Raw genomic sequence first — 23,362 nt, 5'->3', positions numbered from 1 at the left:
TGAGCATAACATCCCATTGTACCATGCCAAGATACTGATTTATTCTGAGTCTGAGGAGACTTATCACTAGTATGACCCTCCTAAGCATCTTGGTAGGAATTCTTGCAATGCCTCTGCCCAAATTCTGAACAAGGCCAGGACACAGAACCTTAATCTACTCTTGACTGGATTTTAAAGATATATCATTGCAGAAATGTTCTACTTTGCAGCACTCATGAATTATCAAAGATCAGAGAACACAGAATGCAGTATAAAATTGACTGAATGTTTTGCCCAAACCTGTTTTCTTCAGAAGTCAATAACTACCTAATTTTCTCCTTTTATTAAAAATGAGAATAATAATATTCATGAATAACAATAACACATCCAGTGTCCCAACTGTGCCCTGTGATTTAACACCTATCTCTGTTGACAAAACTCAGCAATACAACACAGGAGGTGTAAATAAATATAACACCTTTCATGCCCTATCATGTCCAAGTCAGCATTCCTTATAGTAGTAAATTTTACCTTGGAAGATAATTTTGCTGCTCTGATTATTCTTCCCCCACATTGTATTCTGTTTTCATTTGTCTGAACTTTTGTTTTTGACATCTCCATCTTTTACTAATTAAAAACTCTGTTGCATTCTCTATAGCCCTCTTTGTTTTAACTCAGTACCTATCACAGTTATTCAATTTATGTCAGGTTCTCTCTTATCATTTTCTCTCATCTCTCATTCTCCTTCTTCCTCTTCATCGTCTTTTCTTTATTTCTAGTACAATGTTTTTATTTAGTTTATCCAGCTTTCATTTTCTTCCCATGTTAGTGTGTCTTCACAGTGAAAGCAGTGGTTTTTCTTACATATATCCCTGGAAAAATAACATATCAAGTGCCAGCACCTCCCACTGCCAGTTAAAGCTCATGCTCAGATGAGCTCTAAACCACATGCCAACTCTTAATTCTGTTAATTGGAGCTTCAGGGGGATTGTACCAGAAATGAGAACTGAGTATCTTCTCAAGAATAAGATGTTTAAAAGACAGCAAAATTAGTGGAAAATAAGCCTCCAGGCTACTCCCTTCCCAGCCAGAGTACTCAGCCAGAATGGGGAAGCCGCAAGGTCAGCTACAGAGATTTGGATCTGTCTCCTCTGTGACCACTCTAACTACCAGGACACGGGGTATCTTGCTGCAGAAACCTCTCAATCCATATCTGTAACCAGACTTGGATTTTTTTAGGGGCAGAAACCTTCCACCTCATGAGTACTATGTCAGAAACAATAGCAGCTCTATGGCTGCATGGCCCTTTTCCTTTCCTGCCTCTTCATATTGATCTCCCTTTTCTTCCCTTCCACAAATTCAATTTTCTCTTCTCTGAAAGAATTTGATTTAGTCAAGACTTTCATGTACATGGTTGTTTCTGGACTTCTGAGTATGCTTTATTCTGGACTGGCTTACCCAGTAATTTTGGCAGTCAGCTAGCAGCAAATTCCAGTTCAAGTTGGAAGACCTGGAATGCAGTGCTCCTTCCCTAGCAAAGGTGTAGAGCTTTTTTATGTATAATTAGCATCTGTACTTCTCCACACTATGACCTTGTTCATCAAAAGCATCTCTTTATGTCAGTTCTACCTTCTCTTAAATGTGTTCATCATCAAATCATTATCACAATATAAGCATAAATAGAAGAAATAGCCTCATATTCATATCTGCTTATTTATTGATGGACTGTCACAACTCGGTTCTAAAAGAATCAAATTATATAATATATACTATAGGCAATATATAGGATTTTATAGAAAATAATATATAAAAATAAACAAAAGCAGTTTGCTGCATATCACATAAATTCAGAATATAAACACCAAAAGTTAACTCTGATAAGCAGAATACAGGATACATAATTACTAAGGAGAACTACAAAGCTGATCTATTAAACAAAGGCAAAAGCTTTTAAGGCAGTGGGCTTTTTAACACGTTTCCCATAAGCAAAGTTAGTCAATAGCATATTTTATTCAGGTGGTTCATGTTATCTTAGAAATTCTGCTCCATTAATCTCTATTGAGACAGTGAAAGAATATATTTTCTACAAGCATTTCTGAATGTAGTATTGATCTTGGGAGATAACTAAATAGCCTGCAAAACATCTAGCAATATCATCTCTGCCAAAATAATGTTCACAGTTTATTTAACCATCCGTATATATTTATTAGTATAATAAGGAAATTATCTATACTTTCCCCATCAGTTTCATCTGCCAGCTTGTTGGTGAATTTATTGCAAGTGACTAATGAGAATAATCTCCATATGGGTAATTCCCAAGTAAGAGATGAGAAACATTGGCATTCTCACTTGCTAGAGAGAAAAATCATCCAGAAGATGTGGTGTACTGCCTTCCCTACTTCTACCTCTCTGAAATGCAAAGAGAGTGAAAAGTTACTTTCTAAGATCATAGGATCCAAAAATCTGCAATAGCCCAAAAGCATTCACACTGGATGTTCTCCCTAATATCCCGTCTAAACTTCTCCTGGTACATCTTGAGGCTGTTTCATCTCATCCTATTGCTTGTTACTTGGAGAAGAGACCAACACCCTCCATGCTACGACCTCCTTTCAGATGGTTGTAGACAGTGATAAGGTCTCCCCCCATCAGCCTCCTTTGCTCCAGGCTGGCCCAAAACTGAACAGTGTCCAAGGTGGGGCATCACCAGCACCAAGTACAGGGGGACAATCACTGCCCTAGTCCTGCTGGCCGCACTAGTGCCAGTACAAGCCAGGATGATGTTGGCCACCTGGGCACACTGCTGGCTCATGTTCAGCCAGCTGTTGACCAACACCCCCAGGTCCTTTTCCACTAATCAACTTTCCAGCCACTCTTCCCCAAGCCTGTAGAATCCCTAAGGTCAAACTCCTTTCTGTGGGTACCTGCATGCAAGGTGGCACAAGCAGTGCCCACAGTGTTTCTTACAGAGTTCATTCTAAAAAGACAGAGTAGCAGACATTCGGAGACAATATAGCTATGCCAAGAATCCAGCTGTGCCTTTGACAGCAGCTTGCTATTCAGTCCTCCAAAAGACCAAAGTGCTCAAGAGCTCAATTTAAGCTAGGAATCAGGAACAGCTTTAGTCATGGACACCACATGAATTACATAAAATGCCTCTCACAAATTTGTTGAACAAGAGACACAGTCTTGCAGAATTCTCACATAGACATTTGGAGTACTGCACCATAAATAGCTTAAAATCCTTATAGCAGATAAGTGCAGCAGAGTACTAGGGCTTTTGGGTATCAGAGAATAACCAAAATCCCAAATCATACTAATCATAAGCCCTCCAAGCATCAAAGAAACCAACACAGTGAGAAGCAGAGTTTGCCTTCTTCAGGAACAGCAAGGCAAATAGTTCTCTGCAAGCCTCAGGTGGCAACCAGTACTTCCAAAAAGAGCAAGCAGTAAAAGATAACTCACCACGGACAGACACTGCTGGCATACAGCACCACGCTGTGCCCAAGAGGTTCACTGTCACTGAGGAAGCTCTGGGATACACAAGACTCCATTTTAGCCAAGGCGAAAGTTGCACTAACCATAAACTTCAAGAACAGAGTCACAGCCTTGAGTAAACAGGGCTTGTCCTTCCACAGGTGGTATTAATACCCATCAGAAGAGCTGCAGACCTGAGTGACAATCACTGCTGGCCTATAGAAACCCCTAGTAGCTAATTATCATTACTGTTCCCTGGACCTAGGAATTCTGCACCACCTGTGGTGCTCCCAGGTGCCCACTCTGGCTATTCAGGACACTTTTCAAGATCTCTAGTAGTAAACCCAGTAGTGGGTTTGGATGCTCTTATTGTCCAAAACACCCAAAGTAGCGAGGGGCTACAGCCAAGTAGCATGCAGAGAGTGACCTGGAGGCTGGACTGTAAGCCTTGGTATCTCAAAGACTGCAAACAAAATGTTGCGATAGAACAAGGGGTAATGGTTTTAAACTAAGAGAGTAGATTTAGACTAGATACAAAGCAGAAATTCTTCAACATGTGGGTGGTGAGGCACTGGAACAGGTTGCCCAGATTGGTGGTGGATGCCCCATCCCTGGAAATGTTCAAGATCAGACTGGACGGGGCTCTGAGCAGCCTGGTGTAGTGGAAGATGTCCCTGCTCATTGCACAGGAGTTAGACTGGACAATCTTTAAAAGTCCCTTGCCAACCCAAACTAGTCTATGATTCTATGGTTCCAAATTATGACCCTGAGTAAAAGGACAGTCTATCTACCTTTGCAGCACACCCCAGAATTAGCTTGCAGAAAGGAAAGCAGCATTTTGAGTCTTGCTTACTCATGTTCCTCTCCCCTTGGAAAGAAGCACAGAAAGAAAAGTAGTGTCATAATTATTAGAATATCATGATCCCTTTGGGAATGACATTTTGTTAGATGTACACAAATAACATCTGATCTTGTAGGAGTAAACTGAAGTAATCCCACAATGGCAATTAAATCAAAATATCATTTTATTGATCTCAGAATATAGTGCTTCTCAGCTGCTTAATAAAATTGGAATCATTAATAAAAGTAAATGCTGCGCTCTTCCAATGAGTATATAGCAATGAGAAATGTGCTATATGAGCCAATTTGCTCCTAAACTGATTCAGAGATGACATTTGTGTGCCAAAGCAGCTTTTTAAATTAAAAAAGAAAAAAGTGCAGTTAATTTTCACTTGGTTTGACACGTATTTTTAATATTGGAACTTCATGTTTTATTTATGTTATAAAAATGCTTTTCACTTTATTCATTTGTTTATTTTGCAGAGTGCATCTAACTTGGATAAAAATACAACCAAAGCTGAGAGCGCATGGCTGTTCAGAATATGGTACGGCTTTGACCACAAGTATCCTTTTCTGTTAAGCCATAGATCGGGGCTGCCAAAATCATTTTCACCAGGGCGCACATCAGCCTCGTGGTTGCCTTCAAAGGGCCGAAGGTAATTTTATGACTGAAAAAATGTAACTATTCCTACATTTATTCAGTCCTAAAATTACCTTCAGCCCTTTGAAGGCAACCGCGAGGCTGATGTGGCCCCTGGTGAAAATGAGTTTGACACTCCTGCCATAGATGATAGTTGCATTACAACTAGCACCTTTAAAATATTTAAGAATAAAAAAAAATATATACTTTTAAGAGCAAAAGCATAATTGAATGTGTTTAGTAAGAAGAAGAAATATTGGAAGTTCAAAGAAACAGAAGATCTAGAAAAGCTGGGCAGTGCAGTAGTAAGTACATTCCTGATTGAGGCTATGTGGAATGCGAGCAAGCTAAGCAACTCCACCCTACAGTAGTATATAGGCAACAGCTTTAAATAAATGAACCTTTTTAAATTCCAGGATAAAACTAATCCAATTATTAATCAGGTAGGGTGTAAATTCTGTGTTTGGGAAACCAGGAACTTGGAGACTGAAGCAGCCCAATGGCTTTCTGAATATGTGGGCAGGCAGCAGCCATTGGGCTGGTTTCCCCACACCTCTTAAAACAGAGAAAGATGCACCCTTTGTGAAGGTGTAGCTCCCAGGGCTTCTCTTCCATGGATTCTTGAGCCTTCGTGCTTTTATTCTCATTCTTACTGAGGCACATGTGGTAGAGATCTTGAACATGGGTGTCTAATGCTTTATTCTAGAAAGTCTGGTTTCCATATCTTCTGCATTTCAAGAAAGTATTTTAAGTGATTTTTTAATATTCTTAAAAAGAACATCCTCCCAAAAGCCAAGGTAGAGCATGCACCCTTTGACATCCATGCTGTCACTAATGCCTGTGCAAAGATGGTAAAACTAACGTTGTAATTTATTGCCATTTTAAACTGACTCTGCAAAGGCTTTGCTTAGCTATCAGTGAGATCCCACAATAACAGCCCTGCCCTAAGCCTTTAACAAAGACATACAATGAACATAAGAGAAGCCCATCTGCTGATTTCCATGCATAGTGGCTCAGGAGCTAAACAGGCAAAGCTCTACCAGTAGGCTCCATTATTCAATAGCATGTCACTTGGGCCATTACCCCGCACTACTGAGTAGAGACTAATGCTCAGGCTACATGTATGTTTTTCTGATACCAGCTGCAGCAAACTAGGATGAAATATTTTGGCTGACAAAATTGTAACTATTTGGGAATACAGCTTCCTTAGAGAATTCAAGTGAAGTTATCCTTCAGAGACTTTTGATGGAAAAAACATTTTTGGTTATGAATGAATGTATTGCCCTAATTAATCTACCAGACCAGTTTTAAGGGCCAAAAAGCACTTAGTATTGAAATGTTTCCCTATGACAATTCCTCAAGAATGCTTTGAAATAGTAGGTGAATGCTGGATATAAATAGGGAATGTGTTTAAATGTTGATGCTGAGTACCAGCATAACTGGCTTTAACTACCACTCAGCCCCACTTCTTTTTCAGAAGGAATAGCCTGTGGTTGTGGTATCTTAGAAACTGTAAGTCAGAAGGAACAGATTAACAAGGAAAAAACCTTTCTCTGAGAAGAACAGGAAAAAAAAAGAAAAAGGAAAAGGAAAAAATGTGGAAGGAAAGAACAGGACAGACATGAGTTAAAAAAAAAAAAAAAGACATGAAAGAGACAACAAGAGACAAGCAAGAAAACAAGGGACAGAGGCAGAAGGGAGAGAGAAATCAATATGAAGAAGTCAGACAAGAGTATATGCAAAAGGAAAGGACTGTAGAATGCACCAGAAGTGCCACTTCTCAGAGGTTATTCTTTACAGTAGAAATCTTGAAATATGAGTGTCTGATGCTTTATGCTAGAAAGTCTGGTTTCCGTGTCTTCTGCATTTCAAGAAAATATTTTAAGTGATTTTTTAAAATATTCTTAAAAAGAAAAAAAAATACCCTTAAGTGTCAATCTCTCTCTCAGCCAAATCACAATCTTTCTTTAGAATTCAGATTTTCAGAGACTATGTCCCTGCCATTATCCTAAAATAGATTTTTATTACAAATAATACTTCTACATTTTACTAATCCTGAAAATATATACCCATATACCTGCATAGAATAACGGTTCAACCCACTAATGCTGTGACTCACAGCTCTGAGCATTTCTTTTCAGAGAGGGAAATTATCCACCCAAACTTTCTTTTGCTTTTCCCTGCCTAATGTTACAAATCTGCGCTGCTAAACTTTGAAGAAGAAATTGTCATGCAGCCCAGTATTTATGACCAATAAAAGATTGCATACAAGATTATAATAAAGTTTTCAAAGAAAAAATACAGCAAAATAATAATCTGGTTATATATTTTGAAAGCATAAAAAACTGTGACAAATCTATAGTTTGACATTTGCTCTTCAGCATTAACACAAATCTACCCACTCTTCTGGCAATACCATCTCTTTGCCTATTTATTTCACAAGGGAAAAGCAAGAGAGAGGAAATATCACTGAGGAAATGAAAAAGTTGTACTGTGCCTTGCTGACCTTATGAACGATTTTCACTTAGTTCAGCAGTCATAGGCAATGGCAACGTGCCACGCTAGGGTAGAACTAAACAAAAGAGAGCTTGAAATTCTGTTTGAGAATCAAACTTTATTTTTATTCTGAAAGAAACAATAGGAGCCTGATCCAGAGCCAGCTGGGTTCAAGAAGGCTTGTTTAAGCAAGTGTCTTTGCATCAGGTATTGACACCTAAGAAGAATATCCCATCCTCCAAAATCTAGACTAAGAAATGTTAATACAGGAATAATAAGAATTAAGGACAGATCATGTAAGTTTTTAGAGGTGTCCTCTTGGATTTTCATCTTGATAATTTAAACAAGGAAAATGCAAAATAAAATACTTGGTATCTGACAGTGGGTAATTCCAGTAAATTTATTTTAACTCCTTTGTTTTTACAGCTTACAATTCATTACCATTTTAAGCTATAATATCCTACTTAAGGCTAGTGGAAAAGTGATGGAATAAAGAAAGGTATCTCAATAATTTATCAAGGCCAAAAAACAAGATCTATAATCCAGCACTATATACGTGGCTTTATATTGTTGTTTGTGGGTTTTTTCCAAGGCAGATGTAGCCAAGTTTAGCCAACAAATGAATAAGTAGGTGGAAATTTTGTCCTCCAAGGGCAAGAATCTGTGTATATAAGGGCAGAGTTCAAATAAATGGTGAGCAAAGTTGTCCCATTCCGGAGCATCCCACAACAAAATTATAACTTTGCTCTGGGCTAGCAACAATTTGCTTTTAACTGTTCTCAGTCCCACACCTCTTTAGTTGCTTACTCCAATAAATATCACTGGGTTTTCCCTGCCTAGTCCCAAGACATTGTGTACCTGACTAGAGTTAGAATTCCTCCTCAACATAGGCTTTTATTCCCAGTTACAGTCTGAATGAAGGTAAAATTAGGATGATAAAAGTGTCTCTCAAACAATCTTCACCTGTTTCTCCAGCTACTTTAGACAAAGTTCCCACAATCATTTCTATCTTAACTTGATCTTACACAAGGCTTTTTGTCCACTAAGGCTTCTCTCTCTGTATTCATATAATTCTCACTTTCTCCTGTGGGGGCATTTTTCCCTCACTGGCTGTCTGTAGCATCCATCAGGAAGATGACTACACTGTTCTCCCGGCTTCTCACACCATACACTGAGAGGAGAAGGAAGGATTTGGGATTGCTTCCCCAAAACACAAAAGTGCAAAAATAACTGAAAATGAAGATAAAGAGACCATAATGTACATGCTAAGATATTTCCATCCATAAACGCTCACCGTGTTCATAAAGAGAAGCCTACGTTATGTTGCAGGATATGTACTATAATAGCACACGCTGAAACTTGCATTGAGAAAAAATAGTTACTGCATAAGAGGAAGACGTGTGCAAGATTACAATAGAAGAGAAGGGAAGGAAGAGGCTCCAAGGCTTCAAATGCACGGTAAGTTTCTTTGAGTACTTAAGTGTTAAATTGCAAGACAGAGGCCTTGGGCCCACCTGCAGCCAAGTCTAATCATTTTTTTCCCCCGGCAATGGGGTGAGGATGAGAGTGTGATGTGGTTCTCCAGGAGTAAGCAACATGACCAGAGCACTAATGCTGCCCATCTCTGGCAGGGTGAGGGGTGAGAGGAAGCACAAGAAATACAACGGTTGTTCTTAGCTGGCCAGCGTGGGTATCACAAGTATTTCAATGACAGGGCTTCCATGCCTTGGTAGTGCTCCAAGCTACCAAGTAGCAAAGCAGCTGCCTAACCTGCACAGAGCTTTGCTTTTTGAGCAGCTCACGTGCACACTGCCACGAATAGAGTAGGAGAAGAGCTTTATCCTTCTTTACAGATTTCTTTTTCAATCTGAGGAACTAATATTCAGGTGCACTGAACAGAAGCAGGAGGCTGAGACAGAGTGAGCCAATTCTCCATAAAGCAACTTCTGAAAGTGTTTCTACTTGAACTGCAGTTATCGATCATTCAGGTGCATTCCTTTCAGTTTTGTGGGGGTTTTTTGTTTGTTTGTTTGTTTTTAAAAAAGGCTGGTTTTGTCCCTTGCACTTACCTGAAATCAATCAGCCAAAAGGAATTGCATTATTTGTAGACTCCAAAACTTTATCCTCTTTAACTTATCAGGGTAACTATCATTTTATTTCTCATGTTCTTTGTATGTGGAGAAAACAGACAGAATGGCTGCCTATTGAATAAGGTAAGTACTATTCTGTGCCTGTGAGAAAGTGGAAAATCTACTAAAAGCGAAAGTGTGCTGCAGGGTGAACTGACAATCAAGGAAAAATTCAGCATTTTGTGGTCTTCAGGTGAATTTTTCTTATGGAATGACTTGCTACTCAGAGACAGACATCTTTGGAAAGAAAAGGCAAAAAGCTATAAGCATGTATGTGCACACCATTGGTTTTGGGGGTTTGATTGGTTGGTTTTGGTTTTTTACCTGCTGGAGAATGAAAGGTTTCTTAATTACTAATATTCTGATTTGGTATTCTTCTTCACTTCAGTGCCAACAGCAAAATAGTACCTAGTGTCCTCGTTTTGGACCAGAACCTCATTTCACCAGGCAGTTTTCAAACAAAGAAAAGACAGTCTTAGAGAGACTTCAGTCTAATCATGAATCAAAGAAGCATCAGATAATGCAATGTGAGCAAGTTCAGGTGCCATGAACAGTAGAATTGGCCAGCAGGAAAGGTAGATATCATAGCACAGACACACCAATAGAGCACAAGAATCAGTTTTGCAGCTGTTACAAACAGATCGTAATAAAAGCTGAGAGGAAATAAATCTTACTAAATGAATTATAGTAGATACCACAACATGAACGTGACACAAGAGCAGCTGACTACATCATAAGGCTTCCTTAAACACTGCAAACTTGAGCAGTACAAGGTCCCCAAAAGGTATTTTATTATTGAAACAATTGCCTGAACTTGGCTCAAAACTCATTCCAACAACACATTTTCAAGCACATGATCTAGAAAAACTCATTGTTCTTTTTACAGCACAGATAATCAGTATATCTGATTTGGTGCTATTTCCCAACCATTTCCAAGGACGCAAGATTGTTGAAACTCTGCGAGTTAACCTAATAAATAAATAAGTGACCTCAGTTTGTCCTCCATTCACAGAAAGAAACCTGGGTAAATAATTCTTAAACAATTCCACACTGAATATGTAAGCAAAATCATTCTCATTTATAAATTTCTCTCATGTCAATTCTTTGAAAAATCTCGTTCATGTCCAGGTATTTTTTTTTTTTTTACAAGAAAAAAAAAATTACTAAACATGAGTTAAATAACAAGTGTGAATGCAAAGATAAATATAAAAGCTTCACATAAAAAAAAAACTCTCTGGTTCTTTTACAATGAGACATATGATCCTTTTCACCCTTCCATTGCATAGACACATATATAAAGATTGTGATAGTTTCTTGATATTTTTATTGCAAAATATAAATACTTGAACGCACCCTTTCCCCATCATCATCCTGAAGAAAGAAGGGAGCTGCAGGAGTCTTGGTTGCACAAAATATAATCAAAAGGAGATAAAGTGTGAAATTTTTACTATTTAGGTTTTGTACCCTGACAGTAATTGAGTACCCTGCCCAAAAAAAAAGGAACAAAAAGAATTGACAAAGAGAAGATAACAGAAAGATCAAGTTCTTTTTCATAGTCTAAGTTTCTCTCTTATGTCACAAATTAAGTCATTCTGGAAAATTACTACTTTTTGCCAAAGGTTTTACTTTGCTGGTAGCAAAGCCATTATGTCAAGTTTCTTTATTTCTTTAAAACCTTCATAGAAGCATGCAATGCTTTTACCTTTAAGGAAAAAAATACATAGGGGAAATTTATGTGATTTATTTTAAAAAAAAAAAAAAAATCAATATGTAAGCTGTTGTCAAATCTTTGTTGTCATCCACCAAAGACATGCTGGGCCAGGTTCTATTTTCTCTTCTGTGCGTTGAATGGTCATTGAGTATCTAAGGCAGAACCTGGCTCAGTGTAGAATCACCAGCTTTTCTATTTAAGATCATAGGTCATTTGATGTAGCATACCTTTTGCTCGTGCTGTTCAAGGGGTTCTCTCAATTTCTGACAACAAGGGCCACAACTGAGTATAAAGACTGTTTCACAGACTCCAGTGGCCCCAACATAAATGCATGGGTCTTTATGCAACTATGTCACTTTCTTTCATGCAAAAGTATCTTGAAATGTGTTAAAATCTGCAACAGCTAGAAACGTCAATCCTCATCCCAAAAGGAGTTCTAAAATCTAGAAGCAAAATTGCTCATAGAAGAAATATAACGTTTTAATCTTTTCAGTGCAAAACAACTCCAAAGCCTATTTTTAAAAAAATCAAGACTTCTCTCATGTCAATTCTTTGAAAAATCTCGTTCATGTCCAGGTATTTTTTTTTTTTTTACAAGAAAAAAAAAATTACTAAACATGAGTTAAATAACAAGTGCGCGCAGCATGGGGAATAAGCAGGAGGAGTTAGAAACCTGCGTTCGGTCAGGAGATTATGATCTGGTGGCAATTACAGAGACATGGTGGGACAGCTCACATGACTGGAATGTGGTCATGGATGGCTATGCCCTTTTCAGGAAAGACAGGCCAGCCAAGCGTGGTGGTGGAGTTGCTCTTTATGTGAGAGAGCAACTGCAATGTATAGAGTACTGTCCAGGTGCGGTTGAGGAGCAAGTTGAGAGTCTGTGGGTGAGAATTAAGGGGCAGGCTGGCAGGGGTGACACTGTTGTGGGAGTCTATTACAGGCCACCAGATCAGGGTGAGGAAGTTGATGAGGCCTTCTACGGGCAGCTGAGCGTGGCCTCACAGTCACAGGCTCTGGTTGTTATGGGGGATTTTAACTACCCTGATGTTTGCTGGAAGGACTACTCAGCCAGCCAGCCTCAGTCTAGGAGGTTCCTCCAGTGCATTGACGATAACTTTCTGATGCAAATGGTGGAGGAGCCGACTAGAAGAGGTGCGCTGCTGGATCTCGTCCTCGCTAACAAGGAGGGTCTGGTCGAAGCAGTAAAGGTGGGGGGCTGCCTTGGTTGCAGTGACCATGAGATGGTGGAGTTCAGAATCTCCTGTGGTGGGAGCAGAATACCGAGCAGAATTGCAACCCTGGACTTCAGCAGGGCCGACTTTGGCCTTTTCAAACAGTTGCTGGAGGAAATCCCGTGGGCAAGGCTGCTTGAGGGTAAAGGCGCCCAAGATAGTTGGTTAACTTTCAGGGACTGCTTCTACCAAGCTCAAGATCAGTGCATCCCGACGCGCAGGAAGTCAAGGAAGGGAGCCAGGAGACCTGCGTGGTTAAACAGGGAACTGCTGGGCAAACTCAAGTGGAAGAGGAGGGTTTACAAATCATGGAAGGAGGGGCTGGCCACTTGGGAAGAATATAAGGCTGCTGTCAGAGGATGTAGGGAGGCAACTAGGAAAGCTAAGGCCTCCTTAGAGTTAAACCTGGCGAGAGGGGTCAAGGACAACAGGAAGAGGTTCTTCAAATACATGGCAGATAAAACTAACACCAGAGGCAATGTAGGCCCACTGATGAACGGGGTGGGTGCCCTGGTGACAGAAGATACAGAGAAGGCAGAATTACTGAATGCCTTCTTTGTCTCTGTCTACTCTGCCGGAGGCTGTCCTGAGGAGCCCCGTACCCCTGAGGCCCCAGAGGAAGGCAGGGCAATGGAGGAGTCTGCCTCAGTTGATGAGGACTGGGTTAGGGAGCAATTAAGCAATCTGGACATCCATAAATCCATGAGTCCAGATGGGATGCACCCGAGGGTGCTGAGGGAGCTGGCTGAAGTCATTGCTGGACCGCTCTCCATCATCTTTGCCAAGTCTTGGGAAACGGGAGAGGTGCCTGAGGACTGGACGAAAGCAAATGTCACTCCGGTCTTCAAAAAGGGCAAGAAGGAGGACCCGGGCAACTATAGACCGGTCAGCCTCACCTCCATCCCTGGGAAAGTGATGGAACACCTTATCCTTGGTGCCATCTTAAGACATATCAAGGATAAGAGGGTCATCAGGGACAGTCAACATGGCTTCACCAAGGGGAAGTCGTGTTTGACCAACCTCATAGCCTTTTATGAAGACGTAACAAGGTGGATTGACGATGGCAGAGCAGTGGATGTGGTCTACCTTGACTTCAGCAAAGCATTTGACACCGTCTCCCACAGCATCCTCACGGCAAAACTGAGGAAGAGTGGACTGGATGATCGGGTAGTGAGGTGGACTGCAAACTGGCTGAAGGAGAGAAGCCAGAGAGTTGTGATCAATGGGGCGGAGTCTGGTTGGAGGCCTGTATCTAGTGGAGTGCCTCAAGGGTCAGTTCTGGGACCAATACTGTTCAATATATTCATCAATGACTTGGATGAGGGAATTGAGTGTACTATCAGCAAGTTTGCTGATGACACCAAGCTGGGAGGAGTGGCTGACACGCCAGAGGGCTGTGCTGCCATCCAGCGAGACCTGGACAGGCTAGAGAGTTGGGCGGGGAAAAATTTAATGAAATATAACAAGGGGAAATGTAGAGTCTTGCATCTGGGCAGGAACAACCCTAGGTTCCAGTACAGGTTGGGGAATGACCTATTAGAGAGCAGTGTAGGGGAAAGAGACCTGGGGGTCCTGGTGGACAGCAGGATGACCATGAGCCAGCACTGTGCCCTTGTGGCCAAGAAGGCCAATGGCATCCTGGGGTGTATTAGAAGGGGGGTGGTTAGTAGGTCCAGAGAGGTTCTCCTTCCCCTCTACTCTGCCCTGGTGAGACCTCATCTGGAATATTGTGTCCAGTTCTGGGCCCCTCAGTTCAAGAAGGACAGGGAACTGCTGGAGAGAGTCCAGCGCAGGGCCACAAAGATGATTAAGGGAGTGGAGCATCTCCCTTATGAGGAAAGGCTGAGGGAGCTGGGTCTCTTTAGCTTGGAGAAGAGGAGACTGAGGGGTGACCTCATTAATGTTTATAAATATATAAAGGGTGGGTGTCACGAGGATGGAGCTAGGCTCTTCTCGGTGACAACCAACAGTAAGACAAGGGGTAATGGGTCCAAGCTGGAACACAAGAGGTTCCACTTAAATGTGAGAAGAAACTTCTTCTCAGTGAGGGTGACAGAACACTGGAACAGGCTGCCCAGGGGGGTTGTGGATTCTCCTTCTCTGGAGACATTCAAAACCCGCCTGGACGCCTTCCTGTGTAACCTCACCTAAGTTTTCCTGCTCTGGCAGGGGGATTGGACTAGATGATCTTTTGAGGTCCCTTCCAATCCCTAACATTCTGTGATTCTGTGATAAGTGTTTCTGATGCTCATCAACAGCATAGGAGTCTGGCAGCCCACCAAGTAGGTCGGAAAGTTGACAAAAGAGTAGAGAAGTGGAACCGGAGCCCTAAGTAATCTGGCTTTTGCAGGGCGCTCAGCAGAGGCTGTTAATGTGCCTTCCACATGGTTTGCCGGAGCCAGGGGAATTAAGGGAAAAGGGGCAGGGAACAGGTAAAGCTTCAGTCTGTAACACTGCTGAAACTACCTTTTTTTTTTTTTTTTAGTTTCAGCAAACCTGCACTTTAGACACAGAGATAACACACCCAAAAAATTTTTGACTGTGTATGATTCATTCCTTCAGTATGTGTAAGTGGCTGGCATTAAAGAATCCAGTTCTGTGCATAGCACCACTCCATGCTCCATCCCTGCCTGGGGGTGAGCAGCCAGTCCCCCTGGCCTGGGGACCCTTAGCCTGACACCCCAGAGCTCAAATACCTGAGCCATTCCTCCCAAATCACCAAGGGCTGTTTCTCACACTGCTGAGCAGACCAGCAGATGCTCACAAGTCCCACCAAATGCATGTAGCACTTCATACAAAAAAAGGCCTCAGTCAGACAATCCAGTTTACAGAACTGGCTTTGGTTTTTCTCCATGTTATTTTCCAGTTGTAGGAAGCCACCATATACAGCACTAGCATGTTAAAACTAGAAAGTATCAAGATTTACACTTCAGCATAGGAGAAATACAGCACATATGCCACCAAGACACAACTAAGTACAGAAGATCCCTCTCATAGGCATATTTTATACAGAGTTGCTATATTAATAGCTGTTGACCAAGAGCCAAGTATTGCAGCATGGACAACTCAAAAAACTGCTACTTTTAAGACGACACCATCCAGTTTCTGCAGCTTACTTCTACCTATATGGCTGTCTGTTACAGTACCTGTCAAATCAAAATACGGAACTTGAAGAAGTTGATCTAAAGCCTACTGAAGTAAATGGACTCAGTTTATTGATTTCAACAAATTATAGGTCAAGCCACTGTAGCATCTGATTTTACTGATAAGTATGAATTATTATTCCATGTGACAATTTTTTATTTTCCTTTATTTTTTTCCTCCCCTTTTCACTTTATTATTACAGTGTACTGTAGTCTGAATATACAAAGAGGCAGAAGCCAAGGCTTGTTTTAGTCCACTCAAGCATGAAATTATAGTTTGTTGGCTCACAATACTTAACAGCACCCAGGAGACCCAACTATGATATAAGAGTACAGGAAGCAGATTTAATCAAGCATAACTTAAAACCTTCTTCCAAGTCACTTACTACTTCATTTACATCCCTGTATGCGCAAAAAGTTACTTTGAATTACATCTAAAGTGTTTTTAAATGTTCTTCTGCATGTATATCTTTCATTGTTACCTTTCCAGTCACTTAGCACATATTAGAATGCTTAGACGTGCGTGCAGCACATGCTGCATATATAATAGCATCTCTAAATGGCACTTCTTTTACAGCGGCAATTGTCACAGCAAGATATTTCCAATTATAACATCAGCTAAGCAAGAAAAAGGTAATACCTCCTAGTAAGGGTCTATTATTAATGTTAAATTACGGTGGTATTCCTGTAAAAGCTGTGAGACTAAAGGAATTCAGGATGATTAAGGTTATTACCAGGAATGCCAAAGGGCACGTTAATGATTTTCTACTAGAAAGTATTCTTGAATTGAACTCTTTCACAGAAAGCTAATATCTGGATGCAAAACCCTTAAAGTCATTGACATGTTCCAGTACCTTCAGTGGGTGTGGATGAGGCTCTCAATACAGGTCCTATTTAGAAGCTTAGTCTGTATTTGGGCATTCTTCCCATTTTAAGTGGTAGCTCTGGAAAAAGCACTGTTGGTATCCTTAGTTTGTGCTGGCTGTGATAGTTTTGAGTTGAGTTCAACTACGTCAACACACTAATACAGAACCACCAATAAGCCTGAAGCAAATGTGCAAACGTGTGAAGGAAAAACTTGTCTGTCTCTAGTTTTAAGAACACTTTGGTAATCAGTGATTCTAAATAATGCAATTCTTGGCAGCAGAGAAACTCAATAACTGTTTTTTGTTTTCTGACATTGAAATAGGTGCCTGCTTCACTAGAACACATGCATCATTATGCACTCAAATACATTGTGAATCAACCAGTCTTAGTACCAGTTCTTAATTCAGCACTTTTTCTGAAGGAGATGCTAAGTGAAAGGGGAGAGGATAAATCAGAAGGATGAAAATACTGATTTAGGGCTGACTTCACATTTGCATGAGGTATTAGAGTACATCATCACATCTTATGAGCTCACTTTAATAATTGTTAGAGGATGCTAAAGTCCTGAGCAGGGGAGACAAAGGCTGCCTTTCATCTTAAACTCTACTACGAGTTCCAATGGAAGTCAGTTTATAGTGTCTACGGAAACAAAGCCTCTTAATTTAGAACAGCAGAGGAATAGGTGGCAGCACAAACATTGTTGGGCGCTTCCTTTGTGGCTTGTTCACAACTGGTCATATGGGTGCACAGATAGAGAGGAATAACAATAGACCATAAAATAACTTTGACAAAGTGTATATAGTTTACCTAAAAAATCATGAAAGTAACACCAAAATTTTATGGGTTCAGTGTTGTGGAGCTGCTGTTCCAAAAAGCAAGAAATACTTTCATGAAAGGTTAGGAAATGCATACTTAATTACACTGATGAATGGGATAACTATTTTGGTCTGATGATCATGGTCATTTTTTTTTTTTTTTTAATTTCTCCTGTTACTCCTGATGAAAAAAGTTAAATGTTTTTTTTTAAAATCATTGCAAAAAGTTGTATTATTCATGCAGACATTTTTTACAGATTTTGTTTTGACCTTCCATGTACATACATACTAAAAACATACTTTCGTGCTATGAATGGTAAAACCTTACTCAAATTCTATAGAGTTCCTAACCAATGCTGATGGACTTTGAGTGTTTTGCTATCTGTTCATTAGAAGTTTATAGGGGGTGTTTTATACAATCTGCTAAAAGCAACCTGGTGGTTTTTTGAACTGGTTCTTTACTATGTTATGATACTTTAAGTATTTAATTTTGGATGCAGAAGTAGGGAAAACCAGTTGAAAAATGAAACATTTCTCTACACTTTTTGCAATATGGAATTTCTTAAAGTAACCCACTGGCATCAACCATAATCTTTACATTTTAAGCAGTAAATCGTTATTTATTATATCCTTGTTAGCCAAACCTGCTCAGTACTACATATTTTAAAGAACAGACAGCCCCAGCTTTGCAACATCCATAAATAGTTCAAGAAGAAGTTCCTTCCTTGTTTCATTTTGTGTTTGGTACACCGCTAAGGACCTGGGGTCTAAATTCAGAGGCAACTTGAACTGCAATTGTTACATCAGTGTAATACCATTAACTTAAGTGTAGTCCATTAGTCTTGGTTTACGCCAGTACAAGAGAGGCTGTCACTGCATCCAGCCTTTGGGCTTTCCATTACACATCTTTGGCTTCAGTGTCTTTAGAGCCTCAGTTGCACTAAGTGAAACAAAGCATCCCTTTTCATATCCACCGTTTCCCCGGACTACCGGGAAAGAAATTCCCTCCATTCCACAGTGATTCAATTTGGATTCCTTGAGAAAAAAATATGGAGAAAGTGGATTTTTCCTCAGCCATTGCACTATCCTGCACAGCCTTGGTCATGAAACCGCTTCTGCTTTCTCATTCTCCAGTGATCAGCATCAGCTGGGAAGGGGGAGCACAGAAACCTGATTTACACTTTAACTGTTGGCAGAACGCGTAAAAATAGTTTGAGGAATTTTGAATAGTAATGATAAGCCCTAATATTTTCAGTGTGATTAAGACAAGAAACGATAGACCCTTCTTTAACAGGGAAGCACAGAAATAGTTTTTGCTCATAAAAAAACCCCAGTATGATTTATTCAAAAGGTTGAGTCCTCATTAAAGATACAGAATAGCACATGTCACAAATGGTTAAGGCTTTGAAATTCTTTGTGGATTATTCACTGAAATTTGCATTGCTACACAGCACAAACTATTTTTGGATTCCGCATAAATGGAATATCCAATATAGAAATACATTATAATGAAATATGCAATAATGCAAGTACCATAAAGTGCTTTTCATGTACTGCAGGCATCCAAAAGTTTCAAGTGCATAAAATATGATTACACTTGCTGCACAAAAGACTGCATGTCAGGTTCATGCACATTTCATTAAAACTCAGATGTAAAAATACATATATAGTCTGCTAATACATAGTTAAACTGCTAATGATACTCTATATCATGGCCAGTATCAGTGGGAACTGGAATGAATCAAGATTGATCTTTAGGGCTTGGTCCTTCTAGCTAAACTAGAGACGTATACTTTGTGCTATGCAGAAAATGCTATTTGTTAATGATCCATGAAAATGCAGATAAAGCAACTCTGGATCTGATTGTTCCACAGGTTGCTACACAAATTTAAAGAGACAAGAAGATACAGTTTTTATGTTTCATTATCTGTGATACTCAATTCAATGATACCTTAAATCTTAAAATAAAGGAAAGAATAAAATACGAAAAAATAAATGTATACATACATATGTAGTCCATACGGAATGTAATAATATTTTTCAGCTGTCATTTCCCTCACTTTCATTCTCACTTACACAGTGGTGCAGCCCCAGCAGCAGGATTCTCTAGGGAAAGCATTGCCTCAGCACAGGCTGCTCTGGGTCTTGCCTGCAAGGATATTCTTTCAGGATATAGATGCAGTTGATTCAAACCCTCTTGGGCTGAGAGGAACCAAAAATCCTGGTCTTTCAATTCCCAGATCAGTGCTTTAACACCTAGGCTATTATGTAAAAAATGGCCAGTAACTCACCTGGTAGCTGAAATTTTCTGGTTGAGTTCACTGCTGTCTCACTGAGTCAGGGATGGTACAAGGACACCTAACTTATCATGCCACTCTAAGAAATAAGGCAGAAATGAAATATTTCCACAGCTCTCTCCAAATTACAGTGACTACCTCTTTGATGCCTCCCTTCCCAGCCCAGGTTGTTTCTTAGCATACATAGGGATATGATTAGAAACCTAAGGAGATTTGTGGCTAATATTGCAGGTGAGTTGTGGTTTATTCTTAATAGTGTGAAATGCCAACTCTGTTCATTTTATTGGACTATGCATCTTCGGCAATATTTCCAACAACATAAATGATAGCTGAAAATTACATTTTTATTTTAATTTCCTATATAGTAATAAATACATCTACATCTCTATGTTTTTGCTTTAGGCTCTGTTGCTACCTATTCAACAAGACAGCCATTTATGGTGGTGTTCTTACTTTTGCACATAGAAAAGCTAGATCCTATTTTGTTAAGCATAAATACATGGATGCTTACATTATGAGTACAACTATAAAATTAGCATTATGGTCTTGGACTGCTTTCTCAGTCTTCTGTCTACATTCCCACCCCTTGCAGAGCACAGAACAATAATCTCTTACCTACTCCAATAATGATACACAGTGTTTTCCTAACATTAGATATGTCTGATAAAAATAAATACCTCCTGGACCAAACCTTTGGCCCTCTAGTCCAGACACACAGCAGTTCTTCTGAGAGTGCACAATACCACTTCACACAGTGGGATTTACAATAGGGGTACCTACTGGTTTGATCAGACCAAACTTGACACAAGGCATAAAGAAAGTTTGGAGTGTGATTTCATGCACAGAGCAGTAGGTCCAGTCAAAGCAAATGAGCAAAAATTGTTATACATTTGCTGGAAAGCAGGCATATGATTGCTTTGCCTCCACGTGCAAGGTAACTGCAATCCAAAAGCTGTGCTGCCCCGAGAGCAGTGCCAAGCTGGAGCTGCTATCTCCTGGGTGCATGTGGCAGGAAAAAAACAAGTAGGGGTTCCACGAAATACAGCTAGGAAGCTGCAGCAAATAGCTACAGATCAGATCAGGCTGGAAGCTCAGGGCAAATGCATCATAAACGCTTTCTCAGGAGTTCCTCATAAGATACATCTGGGACCTGCTCCCATAGCCTGTCCCTGAAAGGTGTGCTGTTCTCCAGGGTGGGGAGGGGAGTTCCTGCAGCAGGAGCCTCAGCAAGACCTTGCCCAAAAACCCTCCCTGCCTACAGCTGGGGAAATACACTGTGAGCTTGTCACTACAGACTGAAAATTTGAGTGGAAAATATCTGAGGTAAATAAAAAGAAAATTCAGATTCTGTAGAGCAGTTCATCAGCTGCAAAGCAAATAGCTATGACTCAGTTTATCACAAACAATAACAGAACAAGAATTAACATTAACAAGCTAATGCTTCATCTGATTGTGAGGGGGTTTTTAATCTTGTTTCTAATTAATTTTGACAGATTGAATTAAAATGCTTATTTGCTTTGCATTTGATGCGCATGGGGCTGTTCCTGACTTCCTCTCATTAGATTACATGCAGTCAGCACCAGCCTTTGTAAGCCCTTTTTCTTTTGGACACTGGAGAAGTAGACTAAGTCCTTATTTCCATTTGTTAAAGATTTTTGATATATTAAGAGGCTTCTGTTTTGCAGCAAGGTTTTCCTGCTTTTTATTGTTTTGCTTTTAGTTTTTCAGATAGAGAAGCTTAACTTGAATATTAATGCATAAGCTCGCATTTTGACCGTGGAGGAGCCCCCTCGCTATATTCTTTTTTAAAAGCCTTCCTATGTTAGTTCCAGCTGAAGTACCAGAGGAATAGGCCTCTTATCTTTCTCTGTACTTTCTGTCAAAACACTTGCAAGAAACATTTTTGAGACATTTCAGCTGGAATTAACAAGAGAAGACTGACTTCCTAAGATATGCATTCCTTCCTCTGACAGAGTCAAGGAGACAGCCTGCTTCAGGAGACAAATGACTTTTCTTGCATTATTTTCTCCTTCTGATGTATGAACAATTCTCATTATCATTAATTTGGATTCTAGTTGCTTACAGAGGTGGGTGTGAGCTCCTCAGCAGTGAACATTTTTTAGAGCTACTGTGTGCAAAACTGCAACTATCAAACAATGTTCAAGACTGATTCTAAAGAGCTACAATCATCACACAGAGTCAGGAAATTGTTGGATTCTTATGTTTTCTGGGTTTTTTCCCCTTAAAAATGTCTCTAATTTTAAGAGATAAATTTCACGAAACATGCAAAATATTCAAGAATTGCTGAATTACAAATACCTTGAAGCTGTAAAAAGAATATTAAGGAAGCCCATACTTTACCACCTATTTAAGCATATAAAACACGTTTGCGAGTTAAAGGATCTTATGCTCCTGTTCCCAGGTTCACAACACTTTCACTGTGTAACTTCACAGAAGTTGCATGGGCCACAGTCAGCACCACTGAAGTCAAGGGAAGCTTTTCCATCCATTTTAATATAATACTTGCAGATTTGCATACTTTTTTGACCCAGTTTTCAAACTAAAGGTCTGTAATGTGTGTATCAGTAGAGTCTGTCAGCACAGGTCTCAAAGCACCTTACAATACTTATTCTTTCAAAATGTCCTGTGATATAAATATTATTGTTCCCTTTTTGCAGCTGAATAAACCACAGCACACAGTAGTTAAGGCACCAGTTGTTGACCCAGTTGACCATTTTCCACAGATGCAGTAACAATAAATTGCACCTGTAACTTCGCATTCAAAAGATGATTCACCCTTTTTATTAGGATGAGGATCTTTTTCTTCTCAGATGTTGTGGATACAACAGAAATGGAAAAATGCTTGTGTTATGGTAGACAGCCTGGAGAGAAAAGACTAGATTGTTTAAAAGTGGTGGAAAGAAAGAAACCAGTAACTTGATAGATCCCTATTTTGCTGTTGTTCCAGCTCTTATCAAAACTTTCTCATCAGATTTGGTGTCGCGAGAGAAGCAAGCCACAAAAGCAGCTAGTGAGCATTTCTTATGCTATTCAGTGTGCTGTCTGCAGGCAGGGTGGCTGTTATTGCTACAAAAAGAAAAAAGTAGGTTGATATTTAGAAGAAATAACAGAACAAGCAGCATGCTCGAGAATTCTGCTTTTGTGCAGATGTTATGCAATGGAAGACAAGCAAAAACCCCACATTTCTTTCATAAAGATGAGAATGACGAAAACATGAAAATGCCAGTTACACAAATGTAACTGTCATTGCATAAATGCAGAACTGCATACTTCTATATATACAAACACATGGTCTGCTCAGTCAAAAGAACACTTTTTTCTTAATCCAGAGGAAAAATAGAGGGGAAAAAATAAAGAAAGCAATTGGTACAGTGAAGTAGGTAGAAGATGATCTTAGTGCCATCAGAGTAAGTGGAAATCTTTCCACCAACATCAGTAAAATCAGGATTCTGCTATACATCTGTACTGGATTGAAAGCTCTTCTCTTTGAACACTGACTAACATTGGCAGTGAAATATATTTCAAGTGACAATAAAAGACAATTCTCTAGCAAAGGGGATTCTAAATAAAGGTCAAGCAAAACTGTACATAAGCTCAAGGTCAGGTTTAATGTGGCCTTTCGGACATGAAAATGAGGAATAGTTTCCTATCTGCAGCTAAAAAGTATAAGTTTGGGAAGAAGTCTTCCTCGACCTACTTATATGCAGAAGCCTGA

General features: G+C 39.9%; 1 protein-coding gene across 1 annotated transcript in view; it reads left to right on the top strand.

The window, feature by feature from the left end:
* The window catches only part of SLC9A9 (solute carrier family 9 member A9), a 197,091-nt gene that overhangs the window by 141,284 nt on the left and 32,445 nt on the right, over positions 1-23,362 (top strand). Inside the window, exon 14 of the mRNA XM_065640255.1 lies at positions 4,777-4,856. Coding sequence (XP_065496327.1) covers positions 4,777-4,856 — 80 coding nt within the window. The remainder of the gene's footprint in view (positions 1-4,776; positions 4,857-23,362) is intronic.

Source organism: Caloenas nicobarica, chromosome 8 (assembly GCF_036013445.1).
Source record: "Caloenas nicobarica isolate bCalNic1 chromosome 8, bCalNic1.hap1, whole genome shotgun sequence".
Lineage (NCBI taxonomy): Eukaryota > Metazoa > Chordata > Aves > Columbiformes > Columbidae > Caloenas > Caloenas nicobarica.
This window is presented reverse-complemented; position numbering and strand designations above follow the sequence as displayed.